Source organism: Anopheles arabiensis, chromosome 3, assembly GCF_016920715.1.
Source record: "Anopheles arabiensis isolate DONGOLA chromosome 3, AaraD3, whole genome shotgun sequence".
In the NCBI taxonomy this organism is placed as follows: Eukaryota; Metazoa; Arthropoda; class Insecta; order Diptera; family Culicidae; genus Anopheles; species Anopheles arabiensis.
In genome coordinates, this window is record NC_053518.1 from 27,697,106 (window position 1) to 27,715,679 (window position 18,574).

At 45.4% G+C, this 18,574-nt stretch overlaps 1 protein-coding gene across 16 annotated transcripts in view; it reads left to right on the forward strand.

Annotated features, from left to right (window-relative positions):
* LOC120901632 (phosphatidylinositol 4-phosphate 5-kinase type-1 gamma) overlaps positions 1–18,574 on the forward strand; it is a 47,036-nt gene that overhangs the window by 744 nt on the left and 27,718 nt on the right. For 11 of the 16 annotated variants that reach the window (XM_040309731.1, XM_040309730.1, XM_040309728.1 and 8 more), the window contains exons 2-3: positions 1,583–2,326; positions 2,422–2,468. In XM_040309731.1, coding sequence (XP_040165665.1) covers positions 2,209–2,326; positions 2,422–2,468 — 165 coding nt within the window. In that variant the 5' untranslated portion in view covers positions 1,583–2,208. Of the gene's footprint in view, positions 1–1,582; positions 2,327–2,421; positions 2,469–15,293; positions 15,655–18,574 lie in introns of those variants that run through there. The other 5 variants (XM_040309745.1, XM_040309744.1, XM_040309741.1 and 2 more) reach the window with 2 other exon arrangements.

Genomic DNA, 18,574 nt, shown 5'->3' on the forward strand with positions numbered 1-18,574 from the left:
ACCCTCGTATATCCTCCCTTTTTGGGCAAATGGGCAAAGTGCTATCACAATTAGCCAAATTCGCCACTCGACTACACACAACCCCACCCGATTATTGCTCCGTTGCTTCGCCGTGTCTGTATGTTGCTGGCTGCTGCTGCTGTGGCGATCTCTCGCCGTCGTGATTCATTCCATCACTGTGTATGTGTGTGTGTGTGTATAATGCGTGACTTCAGTAGGACAGCATTGGAGGAGTAGAAGGGAGGGGACAGCATCAGCACCAGCAAAAGCGAATCGAGGCCAGCATAATTTGCAACCTGTGCCCGTCACTGTCACTGTCTGTCGTCACACGCTCTCTGGACTTCTGAATGGTAATCGGCACTGGACTCTGACGACTGCACGAGTCAGCGATGCTGCGCCCGCTCACGCGTTCCTATAATGGAAAAAGGGGGAAATTCCCACAATTGAAAGGGAGGAAAAGCGCGTAAGGCGTGTCTCATAACGCCCCAACAGCCGCACTGTCCGTCCAAACACCAGTCCAAGCAGTTTTGCGAGTGCACTTGTCTCTGTTGCCCACCCAACAGTGTGCATATGTGTGTGTGTCTATGTTCCACACGTCGTCCTCTTGTCGCCGCGTTTCATGTAACGCGCACACAATCACACACACACATGCACAGAGGCGTTTGCAAGCGGCAGGTGAAGGTGGAAAATATCGAGCGGAAAACTTATTGATTTCCCTTACGAGAGTGTGTTTTTTACGCAAGGCGGTGGTGGTGGTTGGTCACTGTTCGTTCAGAGGGGAAGGGAGGAAAAGCGGAGGAGAACAGGGTTTATGTGTGTCTGTGTTTCTGTGCATGGTACACTCCCAACTAATTCGCATAAGAAACCAGCCAAGGTTTCGGAAAGGAAAATGTACAAAACGTAACAGCGTAACAGCAACAGCAGAAAACATTAGATGTGTTAGTTTTCGCTTTTCCGGCAACGTGAGTGTGTGGGTGGGTGTGTGTGTGTTGAAAGAAAGCCTTTTGTGGGCCGGCCACTGATAAAAAACCCCCCCTCCCAGTGTACCGGTTGTTGTGTGGTCACGGCTTGTGCGAGGAAAAGCGCAGGAAACTACTGATGCGTGCAGGAAAATCGTCTCCAGTGCGGCGCGGTTGGTCGATGCAAAAACCTCACCCGCCCCACAACCGATCGAAGCAGGCTGAAAGTTACGCGAAGACACTGTACAGTGTGCATTCCTTCGAACTTGAGGCCCTATTCGGTGGGAAATCAATCCACCGATTTTCTCACCCTGAAACAGGAACCGGGAAATGGGAAACACTCGACACCTGTCATCGGGCCCATCTGTAGGGGATTTTTCGATTTGTTCTAATGGATGGGAAGGAGCAGGAAGGGAACTGAAGTGCCCTGTTGTTGTGGCAATGTTCGATGTTTTCCAAAATGACCTTGTGCTGAGGCGCTCGGTTTAAAAATACACTAGCCAGTTTGTTGGATTTTATTTTTAAACCCATTGGTGCAGATCAGCCAAAGATTGATAATGACTTATTTATTTGCTATGTGAAAATATCTAACGGGCAACATTTTGCATTTTTCTTTTTTACAGCGTGTGGTACTAATAGTGTGCGTGAGCGTGTGTATGTGTGTGCGTAGTGTACAGCATATGCGTTGTGTAAAGTTAGCATAAAAGCGAAGAATACACTAAAGTTGGTAGCAGAATTAGGCATTAGTAGGCATTCACTTCAGGCCAGTGTGTGTGTGTGTGTGCGTGTGAAAGAGTGTATTAGTGGCAAAGGAAAATTGATCCGCTACGAGTGGCAATAGTCCACACGTGATCAATCGTGTCCGTAGGATAGCACACACCCTTTGCATTTCCGTGCACGTGTAACCAGGGGCAACGCGCACAATATCGCGTCTCCCAGAAGCCCAGCAGGCGGTCCGGTTCGGTGTCGTAATGTGGCGCGGTTGTGCAGTTCAGTGATTTCAGTGTGTGCTGTTTGAAAAGAGTGATAGCATTTTGCACGCAAAAATAACAACCCAAGATCAAATCATCGTCGCACCTGCTCTGCTTTAAGGGGAAGCTGGCGCTTCCGGTTCTGAAGTACGGAGGTGTTAGCGTAGAACGGGTGTAAGAAAGCGCGGGCGTACGAAGGCGCACCACCAAAGAGAGAGGGCAGAGGACACCCTTTTCCGGAGTGCGCAAGTAAGGGGCAGCAGCAAAGACAGGGCGCGATGGCTTCCGGGGATACGGCCGCCATCGATACGATCGATGTCGAGTCGGCCCTCTCAACGAAAAATTCCGAGTTCACCGCCAGCAGCAAAGATCAGCCACTGGAGCTAGACGAATATGGTAAGCACCGGCGTTGCGCGCCAGACTGTTCTTAAGTCCGATCTCTGTGTGTGTGTTACCTAACTGATTTTCTATTCCCTTGTCTCTCTTTGCAGGAAAATTCATTAAGGACACGCCGGGAAAATTCATCATGGCTGATGGGGTAGGTTTTGAGGTCCTTTACTGTGTAGAGCGATAAGAACACTGATAGGAGCAATCATGAATGTATTCATTTTGTTAAAGAGTAGGGTAAATGTACCAATAGTGGTGCAATTTGTAGTGGTACCGATGTGTTTTAATGGATTTAAAGTGTCAGGAAGGATAATTTCTGAATATTTTAACACATAGCAATTGGAATATGTTTTATCTACGCAATCACAACCATTTTTATCATGAAATACATCAAATTTACGAAAAAATACATATTTTTGTGACTGCTTCGTTGTACCTATAATGGTGGTATGGTTCCTATAGTCGTCGTATTGTGTTCCTATAGTGGTGGTAAACAAAGATGCATCAAAAACGGTGTATAATATCAATAAAACTTAGTTTCGAAGCTGTTTTCGTATAAATAGCAAGGATTACTGCCATAATATAGGTTTCTTGCGTAATTTGATCGTAAAACAATGTATAAATTTAATCAATGAAACTATTGACTAAAGTACTGCATCACACCTGTCATCAACCTACACCCGGAAGAGTGTGCTTGATTTGAAGTCAATTTTTCATTCAGCCATATAAGCGAATTTTGGCCTGTTTTTGGTAAATTACCTACATAAAACTCATTTCTGTTGCTTATTTTAGTGAAAACAGTACGACATGTCAAAAATGTCCTCGACAAAATCTAAAACGACCTGTTTTTATTGATTTTATAACTATAACCACTATAGGAATATGCCTGTTTTGTGTACCTATAATGGCACTATGGTAAAAAACACTCAAAAATGCATAAATATGGTCAAAAGGCACATAATTTTAGTAAAACAATAACATTTCATAACAGTTATGTTGAAAAACTAGTAATTGCGTGGTTATGTGGTCATTTAGAACGTTAACAGAAAAATGAGTTTCGTTATGAAATCCTAAGGATTTTGGAAAAATGTTGACAAATTTCACAAAATAATGGATTTTTCGGTCACTAAGTAACGGAATGGCCCCATTTAACTTTTAAACCCTTTGTAAAAGGCTAAAGAACATTTCACATTAACGTAAATAACTTAATTACTTGTAATTTGCCGTATGAACCGCATTTTAGTGCAATACCACCACTATTGGTACTACCACCACTATAGGTACATTTACCCTATACGGCACAACACCATATCTCCCCTGCGCCTAGTATATGCAAAAATGGTTCGCGTGCTGTCGGCCAACCCCTCTGCTGTACAGACTGTCCGATCACGGGGCAAAAGAACGTGAACAAAAACCGAACCGTGGCACTGGCATTAAGCAAACGGAGCAAAGAAATGGGTCGAGAATGTTGAGCGCGAAGCCCCAAACATCATCGCCACGCTGCTCCCCATTTGGAAGGTTCACCCCGTTTTTTCTGGACCTCTTGCTGCTCCCAGAAAGAGGGTAGAGGAGGAGATTCACTACCGTACCTGCAAAGTCAGCGCCGCCGGTGACCACCATCATATTGATTGACCCATATTTTCTGTTCCTTCCTCTGCGTACATCACTTTCGTTTTCCCTTTTTTTTCCTGTGGGGGGACCTCCTGGTCGCGTTGGCGTGTGGTGGTGGAGGCGTTTCGTTGGAAATGTATACAATCACTGGCAAAGCACGATTTCGATTTCGTTTTGCTGCGACCGGTGCGAAATTTACACGTTTCTCTTTGTCGCGAAGGCAAAATACCCCTGGAGGGGGGAGGATTGGAGGGGTTGGATTGTTGTTTATCGTTTCGGGTTAGTTGCTGCTGCTGCTGCTGATGATGATGATGATGCTGCTACGCCTGATGCATAATTTAGTGCTACTAAATATTTGTGAAGCAATTTGTTGTGCCGCTGGCCGGCCGGCCGTGTGGGGGGGAAGGTTAATGGATCTGGTGTCCTTTTGGCACAAGGATGCACTGCAATTTCATTCAGCATTCTGCATGTGTGCCGGTCATTGTACCCTCCGCCCGACAAGACCTTGTTGTAACCCGTTTGCGCGTGGGAAGACAGCAACATTAACTTACTCCCAATGACATATTCGATTTATCGCAAGGAAAAGGGCATTGGGATCGTTTACTTCTTAAACGGCAAGAACGACATTCGATCGTAGTTGACACAAAGAATTTATGCACAGTTTTGAAGTCACAACAGTTTCGTAGCCGCGTTTGTCACCGCCAAAATGGCAGGAAAGGTCACGCCAGGAGCAGGAATAATTATCATGTTATGCCTGTTACATCATTAGTTGGTTGATCTTTTCACGCAAGCCCCGGATTGGTTTTCGGGGGGCAAGTCGATAACATCGTGTCCTTTGCAATATTGAACCACTTACTTCCCGGGAAGCGACCGTAACAAAAGAAGCTGGTGAAAGCATGTCACCGGAGACCATCCCCACCCTCGGGTTCTGGTTTAATTTAGTGAGTGTATATCGCTATAATTAAACAGATTTGGGACCTGTGTTTTTAGTATTCCCTGCGGGTAGTTTACCAACATCTCCGAGACACGCACGCTGCTGCTGATGGAGGATATTGACCTTTTCCTTTCTTTTTCCTTAAGCTGGATGGAGGTCGAGTCGGCGTAGAAGCTGCTTGCCACGGCACTAATTAGAATTTTTAGCAAACCCACTCCCCCCCCCCCCCAAGCTAGACGTGGGTGCAAAAAACTTTGTTTTCCGTTTGGTGTTTTTTTAGACAACAAACTACTGATCGGTGAATTGGTACTTTGCCCGACAACGACTTTAGTATTCCCTGTGAGGTAGTTTTGAAGTTGTTCGTGTTTTTTTCTTTACTTTGACATGCACAACTTCTTCATGGTCGGTTTTGGGGGGATTTGCGGAAAACATCAGTTGGAAGTAGTGGATGGCTTCAAAATTCATCCAGCTCGATGACTCCCCCGGTTTGCCGTGGGAATCAACTCACGGTTTGCGGTGTGGTTGGTGTGTTCTCAAACAGCAGCCAGCTCGTGGCGCGCTGAAGGTTAAGCGCTGAAGGTTTTGCTCATTTCTTCGAACGAAAAATCAAACGAACCCGCCCCAGGAAGGTTTCGTTTCCACAGAGCCACCCCCCCAAAACAAGCTTTTCCATTTTCGGTCGGGCACTCGCTTTCATTTTCCACGGGTCACACCAGGGTGTTTTGTGGCCCAATGGGAGTAGCGGGTCATGTCACGAACACGCGCGCTGCATCGCTCTATCAAACAGGGAAGCCCGAGCACACTCTGGGCCGGTTTGGCCAAATATCTTCCAAAGCAAACGCCGTTTTATGCCTTTCGGTCAACGTTTGAACGTGCCGCCGCTTGGTTAGGAAGGCGCGCAGTAGCATGATTGAGTGAGAAGGTGGGCTTTGCGTTACGCCTTAGAGCTATTTATGGAATGCTGTGCGAGCCAGTCAGTTCGCGTGAACAATAGTAACCGGAGAGGAGAGGGATGGGAGGAGGGAGCATTAGCCAGGAGGAGGTTATCAGGTCGATGCTACCAGTTGCACGTTCGCGCCAACCAACAACTTCTTCCGAGAGGTTTGGATACATCCATCCAGCAGACAGATCGGGTGAGTATCTTCAGGCAATCTTTAGAAATTGCAACCCGGTCGTGTTTAGATTCTGGAAACTAAATGCCACATCAAAAACAAGGGAGTAGGATCAGTAACGCTGACAGCACTTTGCCGTTGGCCCTAAGACGTTTTATGAGGAATCTATTTACTGTTGTGTTGTGGCTTCTAAATGAAGGTTGATTGTATCTCGCGACGAGCTCTCCTCTGCACACGTCCAACACTGTGCTGGGGAGGTCAATTATTCTGTTACCTAAACACACAGCCCCCCTGTCCCAGACCAACAACCGAATGAACGAAGTCAATGAATTCGTTAGCAAACACGCGCTTTGGTCTATTGCTGCTGACCTTTGCTCAGGATAGGCGCTGACAGATGTTTTGGGAGGTTTTGGTGTTTTCCTTGCATACAGACAACCTGCATTCTTAGACCGTTCCGGTGGTCCCAGACCCCCAGTTGCGCGCATACCGTTCTCGGGTGGGAAGTATTATCTTGACAAAAACCTGCTCCATTCCCTTCACAACATTCTACAAAGAATGTTGATACTGCTGGGAGCGAGGGAGCGAGAGATGTGGAAAGCAATGTTTTCCAACACAAATAACTCAATTCCAAGCCAAGACATTGATATCGTTTTCCCATCGTTTGTGTGAGGAAGACGAGGGGGGGGGCATATGCCGCAATGTGTGCATTATTTCACTGCACTCGCTTTGCTACCTCGCTGAGAAACAAAAACAAAATCGTGAGGAAACACAGCAGCACAATGGCAGTGCGCGAGTGCACCCGGTGAGAACTTCGATGTGGACGAGGTGATAAAATACACTTTGGTGGAAAACAAAATCAAGAGGAAAAGCCGTGTTGCTAAAGCTGAGAAGTAAATTATCATAATAATCGTGTCAAAGTGCATCGAAACAAATAGCTCTTGTGATATCGAACGAGCGCGCGCGCGCTCTCGGAAGGGCAGGAGGAGGGATTGTAGTGGCACAAGAGAGTGCACAACTTTAATTGGAGGAGCGTAACACCTTGAAATAGGAGCGGGTGTAAGGTAGGTTGTGTGTCATCAAGACAGTGCGCGCTGCTTGAATGCAAAAGACTAGTAATTGATTTGATAGCTTAATGGGCACGATTTCATCACCCTCTAATTGATCACGACCGCGTCGGATAGAGGAAGTTTAGCAAAAGGTTGACGCTGACAGCGTGAAGTGGGCTTCGGATAGAAGCATCATTATGATATAGTTAACGGTTAATGATTAACGACGTTCGAAAACAACATTTACATTTAATTGTTATAAAATTAAACGTTTTTTTGTGTACCAAAAATGTCGCATAATACTAAAGTAATGTTCACCAACACATATTTACCTCGATTATTTTCCCTTCAGATGTAGAATTTCTTCAGTTTTTGCTTCGTTGCACTAGCTAGCAGCAACAGTCTGAAGCGTCTGCTTGACCTCTTGAAGAGCTTTAGCTGCAGAAGTGCACTTCCGTGCTCATTAGTGCAAACAGCTTCATCTTCTTGCCCCCTAAAGTGGTGAAGTATGGTCAAAGTGGTGGCTGCATAAAAAGAAATTTCCACTTTTACGAATGTATTTCATACATTTTCTTGCAGGTTGTGTAGGTTTTATGTGCAGCGGGTTCCATTGCCATCGGTCTGATTTCACCACAAATGACGAGGTGATGGCGTTAAAGCATCTGCAAGAGCACTAAGGGCCGTCCCTTTGTATAGTGTGCACTGTATATATGATACATACCCTCCATATTGTTATACCCAACAGCACATCATTACCACGGTTTGAAACAAAAGATTCGGAAACCCCTAAAACCATAAAACATACTTGTTTTACTATCTGCCTCGCTCAATTTATGTACCCTTTCCCCGTGCATAGAGAGGGAGAAATTCACTGCTTTCTCACTTGTTTCATTGCTACTTTCCAAACAGCCAAAGATTTACACGTAAAAAGGCACAGAAAGAGGAGGGCAAATATTTGCCTACCGTGCTCGGTGCTCTGTTGTCTCTGGCATTCTTTTTTAATCCTTTTTTGCACTTTGGAAGAAAGTAAACGCGGCCCAGGGTCTTTGTAAATCCTCTCGAGTGTGGCATAGACTTGCACAATACAACAACGAAAGTGTGTGTGTGTATGACAGATAAAATCAAGATCATCTTCCCTTCATCACCATCATACCGGTTGTACTCTCTGTCGCGGCCGAAAGAAACTGTGCAAGATTTATTGGGAACCTTTTTCCTATCCTCCTCCAGCACACGAAAAGGGGTACGGGGTTTTTTGGGACAATATTTGCAAAATGAGCAATTTTGCGACTACTACAGCCACCCCTTTTTGCGCTGTTAGGATGCTCTACATCCCATGGAGAAAGGGGTAAGGATGAGTTGGAATTTTGGCGTTATTAAATTATTCAGAATCGCCCATCGGGGGGCGTCTTTGCCATTTGTGCGCTTTGTGTTTTCGTAAAGTCCATAATGCATATTTTGGGAACTTTATTTGGTGTTGAGACTCCTCAGACTCCACCAGTCTCCTTCCAGAACTTGTGGTACATTTCTAATTCATTTTAATGCTATACGATGATAATTATCTCAATTGAGTGTACAAAAAAATCCCCAATATTGTTTGTTGTCGTGTTAAGCAACTCCCCGGAGCATGGGAATTTCAGCGAACATAAACACTGGTTGGGAAGTTTTCGAATAAAAAAGCACCTCCTTTCGTACGCGTCACTCAAAAACGTTGTTCTACGCGTGTGTGCATTGTGGATTGCGTAGATTGTCGAAATTGCTTAGCAGAGAGTGAAAAAAAGCAGGACAACAACTGTAAAGACCACTGCAAATTGTGCACATATAAACCACGATAAAAAAGATAGCCGCGGGTGCGATAATGATGCGGGCATGTCCGCTAAAGTATAGCCGAAATTGCCGACCGTCTCGTATAGCTCGCGAGAGCGATGGAGTTTGTCGGTGGTAATAAAAGGTTTTAAGAGCCGAGGTGACTGTTTTTTTTTTTTGGCCGTCCAGTAAAGTTCCATGACTTTTCGTTAACGCTTGCCATCAATTTGTAAGTGTCTGACGAGGTTGTTTTTGACGGTAGGATTGTGCCAAGGACAATATGTAGTTTACGTCCGTCCGGCCTGTCGCATCTCCTGTATTGAAACATGTGGCATGTGAACATGACGAGTAGCAAAGCAAAAACATTCGCAAAATATTCGTCCTCGTAAGATAAGCAACACACGACCTTCCTCCCCAGTTTGGTTTGTGTGTGATACCGATAGCTTTTCATCACATGACATAATCTCGTTTGTTGAGTTTTTCTGAACATATTCTGTGCTCGCAGCGAGCGAAACGAAATTGCTCCAGTTCGTGTGTTCTAGAAATTGCTTTTTTTATTCACACAGCCACACAAACGCTGCTCAGTGTCCTAGAAACTTTGCAACTTGCAATCAATCCCTGTCGACCGACCGCTGGTCCCCACTACACAGTGCTTCCCGAACAGCTGCTCCCTAATCAGCAAACAACATTCCGTCGTTGGTACACTGTTCCTCCGCGCTTATTGCGAGGAAGTTTTGATAAAGCCATATATATATTGGAGCACAGATTGTTGCTGTAGGGTGTCTAGAGCAATACGAATGAGTTGGGCCGGTGTGAGCTGGTCCCGGTACCGACTAGGGGGCGGTAGATGCTTTGAATGGGTGCGTGATTTTCGCAAATCCAACTAACCCACAAACACTCACATGGTTTGTAATACACTTTGGAGTTGGTTTGTATGTGTGGCCCTAGTGGTTGTTGTTGTTTTACGCCCACGATAGCGGGCAGCTGGTAGTGATAACGGGGTAGTAGTTTGATTACTGGATGCAAAGGAATGTCGGGGTATACTTGGCCGATCGGGTACGATGACGCATGTGAGTTTAGAAGCAAAAGTTCTCGAATCTATTTGAAAGGTTTTTGTTTTATCAAAAGTTGTGTTAATTGTGATGATTTTATAAACTTATGACTCATGACAGTTCGTCCAACATTGAATATTGAATCGAGTACAACAAGTGTTTCGATTACATTTCAATTAAAAGCCAAAGTCAAATCAAAATCTATGACATTGGACTGTCACAATATTCTTCATTCTGTTTGTCTACCAGAACTACTCCGCATATGAAAGCGTAGTACCAGTTGTAAGCGGCTGTCAAGTCGTCAGCCCGGTGGTCTCATGGATAAGTCAAACGACACGTCTTTCGTGTCTCATGGTATGATACGTATCGAATCTCATTTCGATTGGCGGTAATGCTATGCAGTATCAAACGATTAAAATGAAGGAATTATAGTAGTAGGTAGTGTGTCCTTGTTAGAATCTAAGTCAAAGTTCTTCAGTGTTGTGAGGTACTGTTTAGATCTTTTCAAGTAGGTTTTTGGTAATCTGTGTACGCTCTAAGCGCTTTTTACGAAACAGTTATTTACTCAATACATCTCCTTCATGGTGCCAATGTGGTCAAAAGGGTTATCGCCTCAACAAAGTGCGAATAACCATAACCAACTCCACCACCACCGCCACCACCGTGCTTATTTTCTATTAAACATTCCCCTGCTGCTACAGCTCTGCTTAATCTAAGACACAGGCAGCTCCAAAGACCTTTGAAACAACAGCTCGCTCTTTACGCAAAATGCGCGATGTGTGCGATGTGTCACGTTTTAATTCCTGTTCTTCATTATTCACAATTACGTACCCGCTTCCCGTTATCAAAACAGTACCCAATAACCTAAAAGCGGACGATGGATGATGTGCCTTCGAAAAGGGTTATTACGTAGTCGTAGTCGCCGCCGTGTATTATCACTGTGCCGTGCACTTGGCGGCTGGTTCGTATCACCGAGGCCCCCCCCCCCCCACCGTGTCGGTGTCGAATGGGCGCGTTCCATTGCCGTGATTGAATAACGGACCCGGGGTGTCTCCAGTCCGTCCAGAGCACGGCGGTTATCATCATCGTCGTCGTTCGAGACGGTTCCTTCTCAAGCAGCAGCAACAACAACAACAAAGGGCCTACCCGAGCGGTCAGATATGGATATGATATTCTCAATCTGTCCACGCATGATTCGGTTTGATCCGGTTACGCCGAGACGCTGTGGTAGCGCGTAGCAATGCACACAGAGCCAGCGTCCGGTAAAGATCACAGCCGAGAAAAACGATACTGAGGGGGGAAGCGTTTCAATTGGCGTATGTACTCCTGCGGCAAACGCGGTCACGGCAGAATGAAGCCATTTTATTCTGTTATTTAGTTTATTACAGCATCAAAAATAGAATCGCCCCAACAACTGGCCGCGCTAAAACAATGACCCATCCCGTCCCTCGGTAATGCGTTGCTAGTAATTCGCAAAGCTTTCGCGGCCAATTAAAAAAACGGTTGCTTATCCCGTACGCATGCTCCCGTGTACGGGTCAGTAGGCATTTTCGTGTGTTGTTTCTCTTCTTGCTTTCAAAGCTTCCATAATGAGTTTGCATTGGCGAAACACTTTGCGCAGTTTCTTCTCCCAGTTTTAAAGCCAAAATCACCGACGGGGCTTCGTTCGTTCTCTTCCCTTTCGCACATCGAAAAATAATATTATTGCTATGACCGGCACAGCAGGTCTCCCCGCGCCCTCCCCATTGCGCGTGATTGCAGCTCAGAACGGTACGGAACTGGGCACGGCCTGCCTTGCCCGGTGGTATTGTAACGGTAGCTTCTCGCGGTCGCTGTTCCGGATAGCTGCTGTCAGTCAGATTCTGTTCCATTCTTGTGGTTCCGCTTCGGGACCGGGGTTCGTGCTGCTTGTTTCTGCTTCTTCCGCCACATCCGCCATTCCGTGGTGGTTTCGAGTTTGGGCAAGCTTTTCACCGTTCTGTAAAGCGTTTGCTTGTTTGCCACAGCCAAAGCCAATGGCTCGGTGTGAGTGTGTGTATGTGTGTTCTAGCGACTGCTTTGCATTGCGAATGGAATCTTGTGATGGCTGGATAAGAAACGTTAGCCGAGATATACCAGCCAGAGCTCGTCCGGTTCAATCGCCTTCTCGGTTGAGAGAGTGCACCGAATATGTTTTGAGCATTTGAGGGATAGAACAAATTAAATAGATTACGTCAGGCGAGGACGGTACGGGCGGAATAGAAATCAGAACACTCTGTACGGTGCTCTGTGCCATGCGCCGGGGTTTTGCTCCTGTCAAATGTAGTCACGTTTGTTTGAACGAGAAATGGATTTTTTTGCTTCGCTCCGTTCGATGTCCTTTTGAAGTTTCTCACATCGGCGTTTGACGTAAATGGTAACGGTTGGTTAAACCGTGCGATGATTTGGAGTGGAAAAAATGTCCCATCTCCCACCCTTCGTCGTCGGGACGCCTTTTGCGTTCGTTGGAAAGAGTTCTTTGAAGTGTCGGTTTCGTCTAAGCTTTAAAGTATTACCGGCTTTTTAGTACAGTTTTCGGTGGAATGTTTGTTGAAAGTATTGAGACAAATTTAATTTCTTCAAACATATATACCAAGTTTTACTTAAACACCCCAATGGGTCGTATTTTGTACTGAAATACATCAATTCAATTTAATCAGTAATACGGCCCCTGGTGGCAAAAAAGCACAGTTTTATTGCATAATAATTTATTCTGGTCGGGTGTGTCATCAAAAGGATCAAAGCATGGAATATTCGCACAAACCATTTAGAGACGGTTGGTTCTTCCCCGTACCGAGATGAAAACACATAATTGATGTCATCCGTCAAATCTGCACAACAAGCGCACAACCTGCCTGCTGCCTGCTTTGGCTCGTCCCGTGGCATGATAAATGTGGCGATGTCATAGCAACAAACACAAACCGCCTTCGCCGCACCACACTCTGCATGACCGCCGCCCCATATCAAAAGAGCACAATTAACAGAACTAATGAATCATTGCTAGGGTGCGATTTAGTGCTTACAATGAATGGGTGCGAAAATATATGTGTGTAATCATTAGTAATCCTTATCCTATTGCAACGTTTTCATCACAATGTAGTAACATAAAATGGTTCCGGAATTGGATTTAATCGTTTGTTATAGCCTAAGTATGGCAGTAATCTTAGTGAACAACCTTCCTGAGCTATCTGAGGCAACTTAGAGACCTAGAATAATTAGTAGTTACATTGGAAGCACTCAAAGAATCCGAATTATCGTACACAGCACTGCATCACATAAATGTTTACGACTTTTCAACTCATATCCTTAAATCAATGGATATTTATTCCCCTTCCAGCATGTCATGTGGCAAACATATTCTAAAGTTTTTGTGCGCCACTTGGCGAACTTGGACAGCATTTTCATTTAAACAATCCTTTTCTTTGCTGTTGCTACTGCTGCCAGGCTTCGTCTCTGCTTCGTCTGAAGCGGCTAATTTGTGCCACTAAAATACGCAAACCCCTCCCCTCCCCCTCCCTCCATAAGATTTTGGGATCGGCGCCAACAGAGCAAAGATTTTGTTCCGGTGCCCGTGACATCCATCGATCCGAAACCCGGTACGGATGGTGCGGCAGCAGAGCGACGCCGATGATGATGATGATGATGCTGCTGCTGGAGCTACTACTACTACTACTACTACTACTACTACTTCTACTACCGGTGATGATACTGCCGTTTCAAAGCAGTTGCCCGGAAAAGTCGTTATTTTGGTTGTATCATTCTGTAGAGGAATGCGCTAGAAGTGCTCTTGCTGCAGTTGCCGGTCCATGTCACAAAAGCAATCCAGCATCCAGCAGAATGGGAGACACTGCAAAATGAACTGTCATTGTGGTGGTACTGTGTGTTTATGTGCCGGAAAAAAAGCTGACGACTTGGAATAGAGGATAAGGAGAATAGGGGTTAACCATAAATTACGTAACTTTGGCGTTAAATTCTCCACCGCATCCACTGAAAAGAACGAACGTATTATGCAAAGATCAGCTTCTGGAAGGAATTTCTATATTTTTATGTCTATTAATTAAACACTGAACGTGTACTAACCACTAATAATCAAATGTTCATGCAATGATCGAACCGTCATTAGTATTAGGGCTTTACTATTTTCCCTTCCAAAAACACAAACGATTGAGCAGAAAAATCACAATTCATCATCAAATCTCATCTCACACCTGCCTGCACACGCTAACCAACGGCGCAAATACTGATGACTCATACGGACGCGGATATGGTGTGGAAAACACCGTTCCTGCACAGATTTATCGCACGCTTCGGTGTCATGTTTGTCAGTTCCTTCCGTTGGTTGGTCAGACACACACACACACACACTAAGAGGCTGACCAAGGGATGAAATCATCCACTTACTTTCTACGACATATTTTAACACGATGGAACTATTTGTGCAACCTTCCGGAAGGTATACTCCAGCAAGAATGCTGGAATTTCCCTCCATGGCTTTGTCCGCTGCCATTCAGCTACTCGTGTATGTATGCGCACATGACAGATTTATTTTTAATTCATTGTCCACTGATGACGGTGTAGCAGGCGTCAGTATATGTGTGTGTGTAAATTCTCTAGTGCACAAGGACGAAAATGAAATTTCCATCCCGAAGGACATCTGGGTTGGTTGGGGGGCGCTACCTTCTGAACAACGGTATATGCATGTGTGTGAGTTGCTCCAGCCAATGTGTGTCTCTTGTCCTTTCCGACAGCCTGGCCAATGGTATATCTTTCGCTCATTGTTCCTTTTGGATTGGGAAGGAAAATATTTTCCATTTTTAAAACAAAGGACGATTGTTCGATCAAATGGTTGGTTGGAATGTACGTTAAATGGTGGCAATATTCCAAAGATACACGGCGCCGCAGACTATTAATAGCGACGAGCTGTGTGCAGTGATATTGTCCGGGTCCCACCCAGTGTATGTGGGCATTCGACTTTTGTACGGAAAGCTGTAAATATTACATCAAGGTCCAAAGGTGCAGGCAAACGACCTATTGGTATCTGATTTGACTTGGTAAACGAGTTGTTGTGTTATTTTGTTAGACATGCATTTGTCGCTACCCCTTCACACGCGCACATTACCCTTTGTTTGTTGATTGTGAGGTGTGTGTGTGTGTGTTGGAATTGTCACCATAATTGACATCATAATTAGCACCACGTTGGACACAGACTGGAGCTGGAGATAAGAGCACGACACTCGGACACTTCCGAGGGAGATGATGCACACAGCCAACCAGCAGCTCCTATGAAGATATGAAATCAACCTACTGCTGGTTCAACAACATACGTCATAAGCTGCTTATCACTAAGATAGGACGCAGAGCAACGTGTGCGATATATATTGTCCAGAGCAGTTTTGGAGCACCTTATCGACGTTATGATGATCTGGAAGCATGGTGGAAGTAGAATTCGCGCGCTCCATTACTGTGGATGGTGGTGTTGATGGTGGTAGTAGTGTTGACTTGCGTTCGTCGTCCATTCCAGCCTGCTGTTTGAACAAGGCCAATAATACACGACAAACGTATGTGAGGTCGCATTTTTGTGGGACTTTCGGTTGAGCCTCAGTCATTTAGTGGTGGTGGCAATAGATACTTCTTGACGCGCAAGATTAACCGAGAGGTGGGCGTTACGCAATGAGTTGTTAGAGAGTGCATCAAGATACTGAAGTTCCCAACGGCTTACGAAATGTATCTAGTAGGCGAAATGATGTTGGCGCTTGATTTTGTGAGTATTCTGCAGACATCTGCACTAAAGTGTTTTGGGGATACATCGTCGACATTTTGTGCGTTCCAGTCTGTGAAATCTAAGTTCTTCTACTAACGAGTACGCGAGATGTCTGAATATATTAATTTTTGTACATCTAACTACTGCCCGACGTCTCATATCAAGCCTCTCTATCTTTATCTCCAAACGTGCACCCGCAAGTTTTATTGCAAAAACCGCATCCCCAAACACACCAGCCAGCTACCAACCTACCAACTGTACCGACTTGGTCACGATTGCACAAACGTTGTCCATTTAAAGCGCCTATGACCGCGGAAAAGGGAAGGGCGATGGGTGCGGAGAGGATTGCTATGCCAAGCGGAAGGTGACACTCACTGGCAAACTCAGCACAAGTACTACGGGGCGCGACAAACGGATCGGTACCACCGTACCTTGGCATGGTTTAAACAACGCGCATATACTACCCGCTCGACCCGCCACAAGCGGCACAAACTGCTTGTCTGTCACTCGTCTCCAAGGCAGTCATCATCACCTCCATGGTCATGCTGTGTGTTCGGCCGCGTGTGTGTGTGTGTTTCGTTCGCCTTCTCCACTGTGTGAAACCTTACTGTGTTCTGGCATCCCCGGTTGAAGGTGTCCAACACATATGGAACACGTGGGGAAAGAGGAAAGGACACAGTGTGGTACAAATGCGGCTGGGTGTGTGTGCGTGTGTGTTTACGTTGTAAAATAATGATCTCCAAGGATGTGCACACCTGTGTGTCTGTGTGTGCATTATCTTGATCGGCAAGATAAACATCTTGCTCTCTGGACAAAAAGACATGATAAGAAACAAATCAAATTTGCCACAACGACGCAAAATGCAAAGAGCAAACATCGTGGTCCTCACTGTGCGTATCGCAACGACAGTGTCCTACACGTACCTAGGAGTACAAGCACACACAACAGTAGCTCCTCTGTGGTGGCACATCGTCGTCTGTTCGAATCTCCCACAAAACACGGTGTAGGGGGGGAAAACGTTTGATTGCGCACGGAGCAACAAATGTGTGCCAACAAAAAAGGGAGTCCCTCGAGATATATTGGAGGTAGCGATGATGGTGGATGGGAGAGATGAGGACCTGCCTTTCTGCTGTCTGATGGCCCTTCCGAGCTTGATTTGACGTGAATGCATCTCGCATATATGCAGCGTTATGTGTCATATTGATGGTATATGGCAAGCGAAAATATTCGCCTACATTCCAATCGCGCGCCGTATGTAGGGGAGCAGTAGACCTGACGAAGGGTGACGTTTTCCCGGATGCCTTTCTGCTAATGCCTGTCCAAAGTTATATCTAACAAAACCACATCACATCGAGCTGTGTTTTGTGGATGTATGTTGTCAGACTCTGCTCGTTTGTTATCGCACCAGCGTTCGACATGTGCTGAATTGCTGGCAAGTGTCTCTCTATCGGTGGTATGTTTTTCGCACTTCCACTGATAACTCGGCTACCCCCGCGGGATTGGTAAACGATTAGGCGGAAGGTGTGTGTGTGTGTGTGAAGCACTGGCACAACATCCATCCTACTCGTGCTAAATCGATTACCTATCTAAACCAGGCACACGCTCTTTACGAGTTTGCGGGTTTGGGCGCATCCGCGCCTCATCATCGCTCATTGCCGCCGATGGGTGTGGGAATAAGCTGCGCTAGAACGCAAGCACAACCTCCTCCCGTTCGTGGGATTATTCATGAATAATTGATTGAATGTATCATCAAACATCATCAAGGAAATCAGAATGCCGTAGAATCGCACAAACCAGAAGATGATTTGTTTGTAGCCAGGTTTTGCTACACCTTTTTTTTGTTTAATTGATGCATCGATGCCCACCAACGCTTAATGGGGTGGGCGCTCGAGATATTGCAATCAACTGGTGGTGGTAAAGAATAAATAACTCATTTCCTCAGTCTGCCGATCAATTCCCCTTTGCCTTCTCCTACTGTTCTCTGGGCAGGTGCAAGCGTGGAGCTTTTATTTACAAGCGCAAAACAACGCTCGCGGGGGATTATGGTGATAAAGTTTTAATGAATGCTAGTCTAATGTCCGCTTGCTGCTGCTACTGCTACTGCTGTTTGCAGTGCGGGAGGTGAAATTCCAATGATGCAAGGCAGTGCAACTACTGCGTCGCGTGATCGGAGATTAAAAGATGGAATTCGCATACCATTTCGTTACGATTTGAATCGATGATCTCTCCTTAATATGGTGATCAACACAGTTTTTGTATGAAGTGTCCATCCAGTGAGTGGAAGACAATTATTGATGCCGTTGGTGTTGCGTTTGAATTACTTCACTTGCCACTTCTTGCTCTTTATTTTAAAGCCTTTTATTTAGCGTTGTGCTTGTGTCGCTTCAATGCTCGAACACTTGCCCCATCGGGCAGCACTTCGTAATTGGGTTGCACAAATAATAAACAATCGCCGCATTCAAACAATCCCCTAAAGTAAAGTGTACATTGACAGTGGTATCTAGTTTAATAATAATAATAATAATAATAATCACAACGCTACGGCAACGATTGACGGCAACCCATCATCGTCATCATCACCGACATCGCCAGGTCCAGTTGGCAACAGCATATTGAATCACACTTCACGAAGGGGCCACATTTTGTGATCCAAAAATATTTATCATCAACAACGTGTTTTTATGGACATAATCGCATTTTGGGAGCGGAGGGCTGCTGTAGGAGGGGATCGGTCGGTTGGTTGTAAAATATTTATCCAAATAGAAGCGGTGAGTGTGCAACTTTTTTCGCACCCAATCTCCCAATCCCCACACACAACAACTCCCTTCCAGCCTCTGGATCTTTACTGTTTCCAATTGCATTTACAAATTTTATTTACCATTTTATCTGCCATCCACGGCTGACTGACGTGCGAATGGCG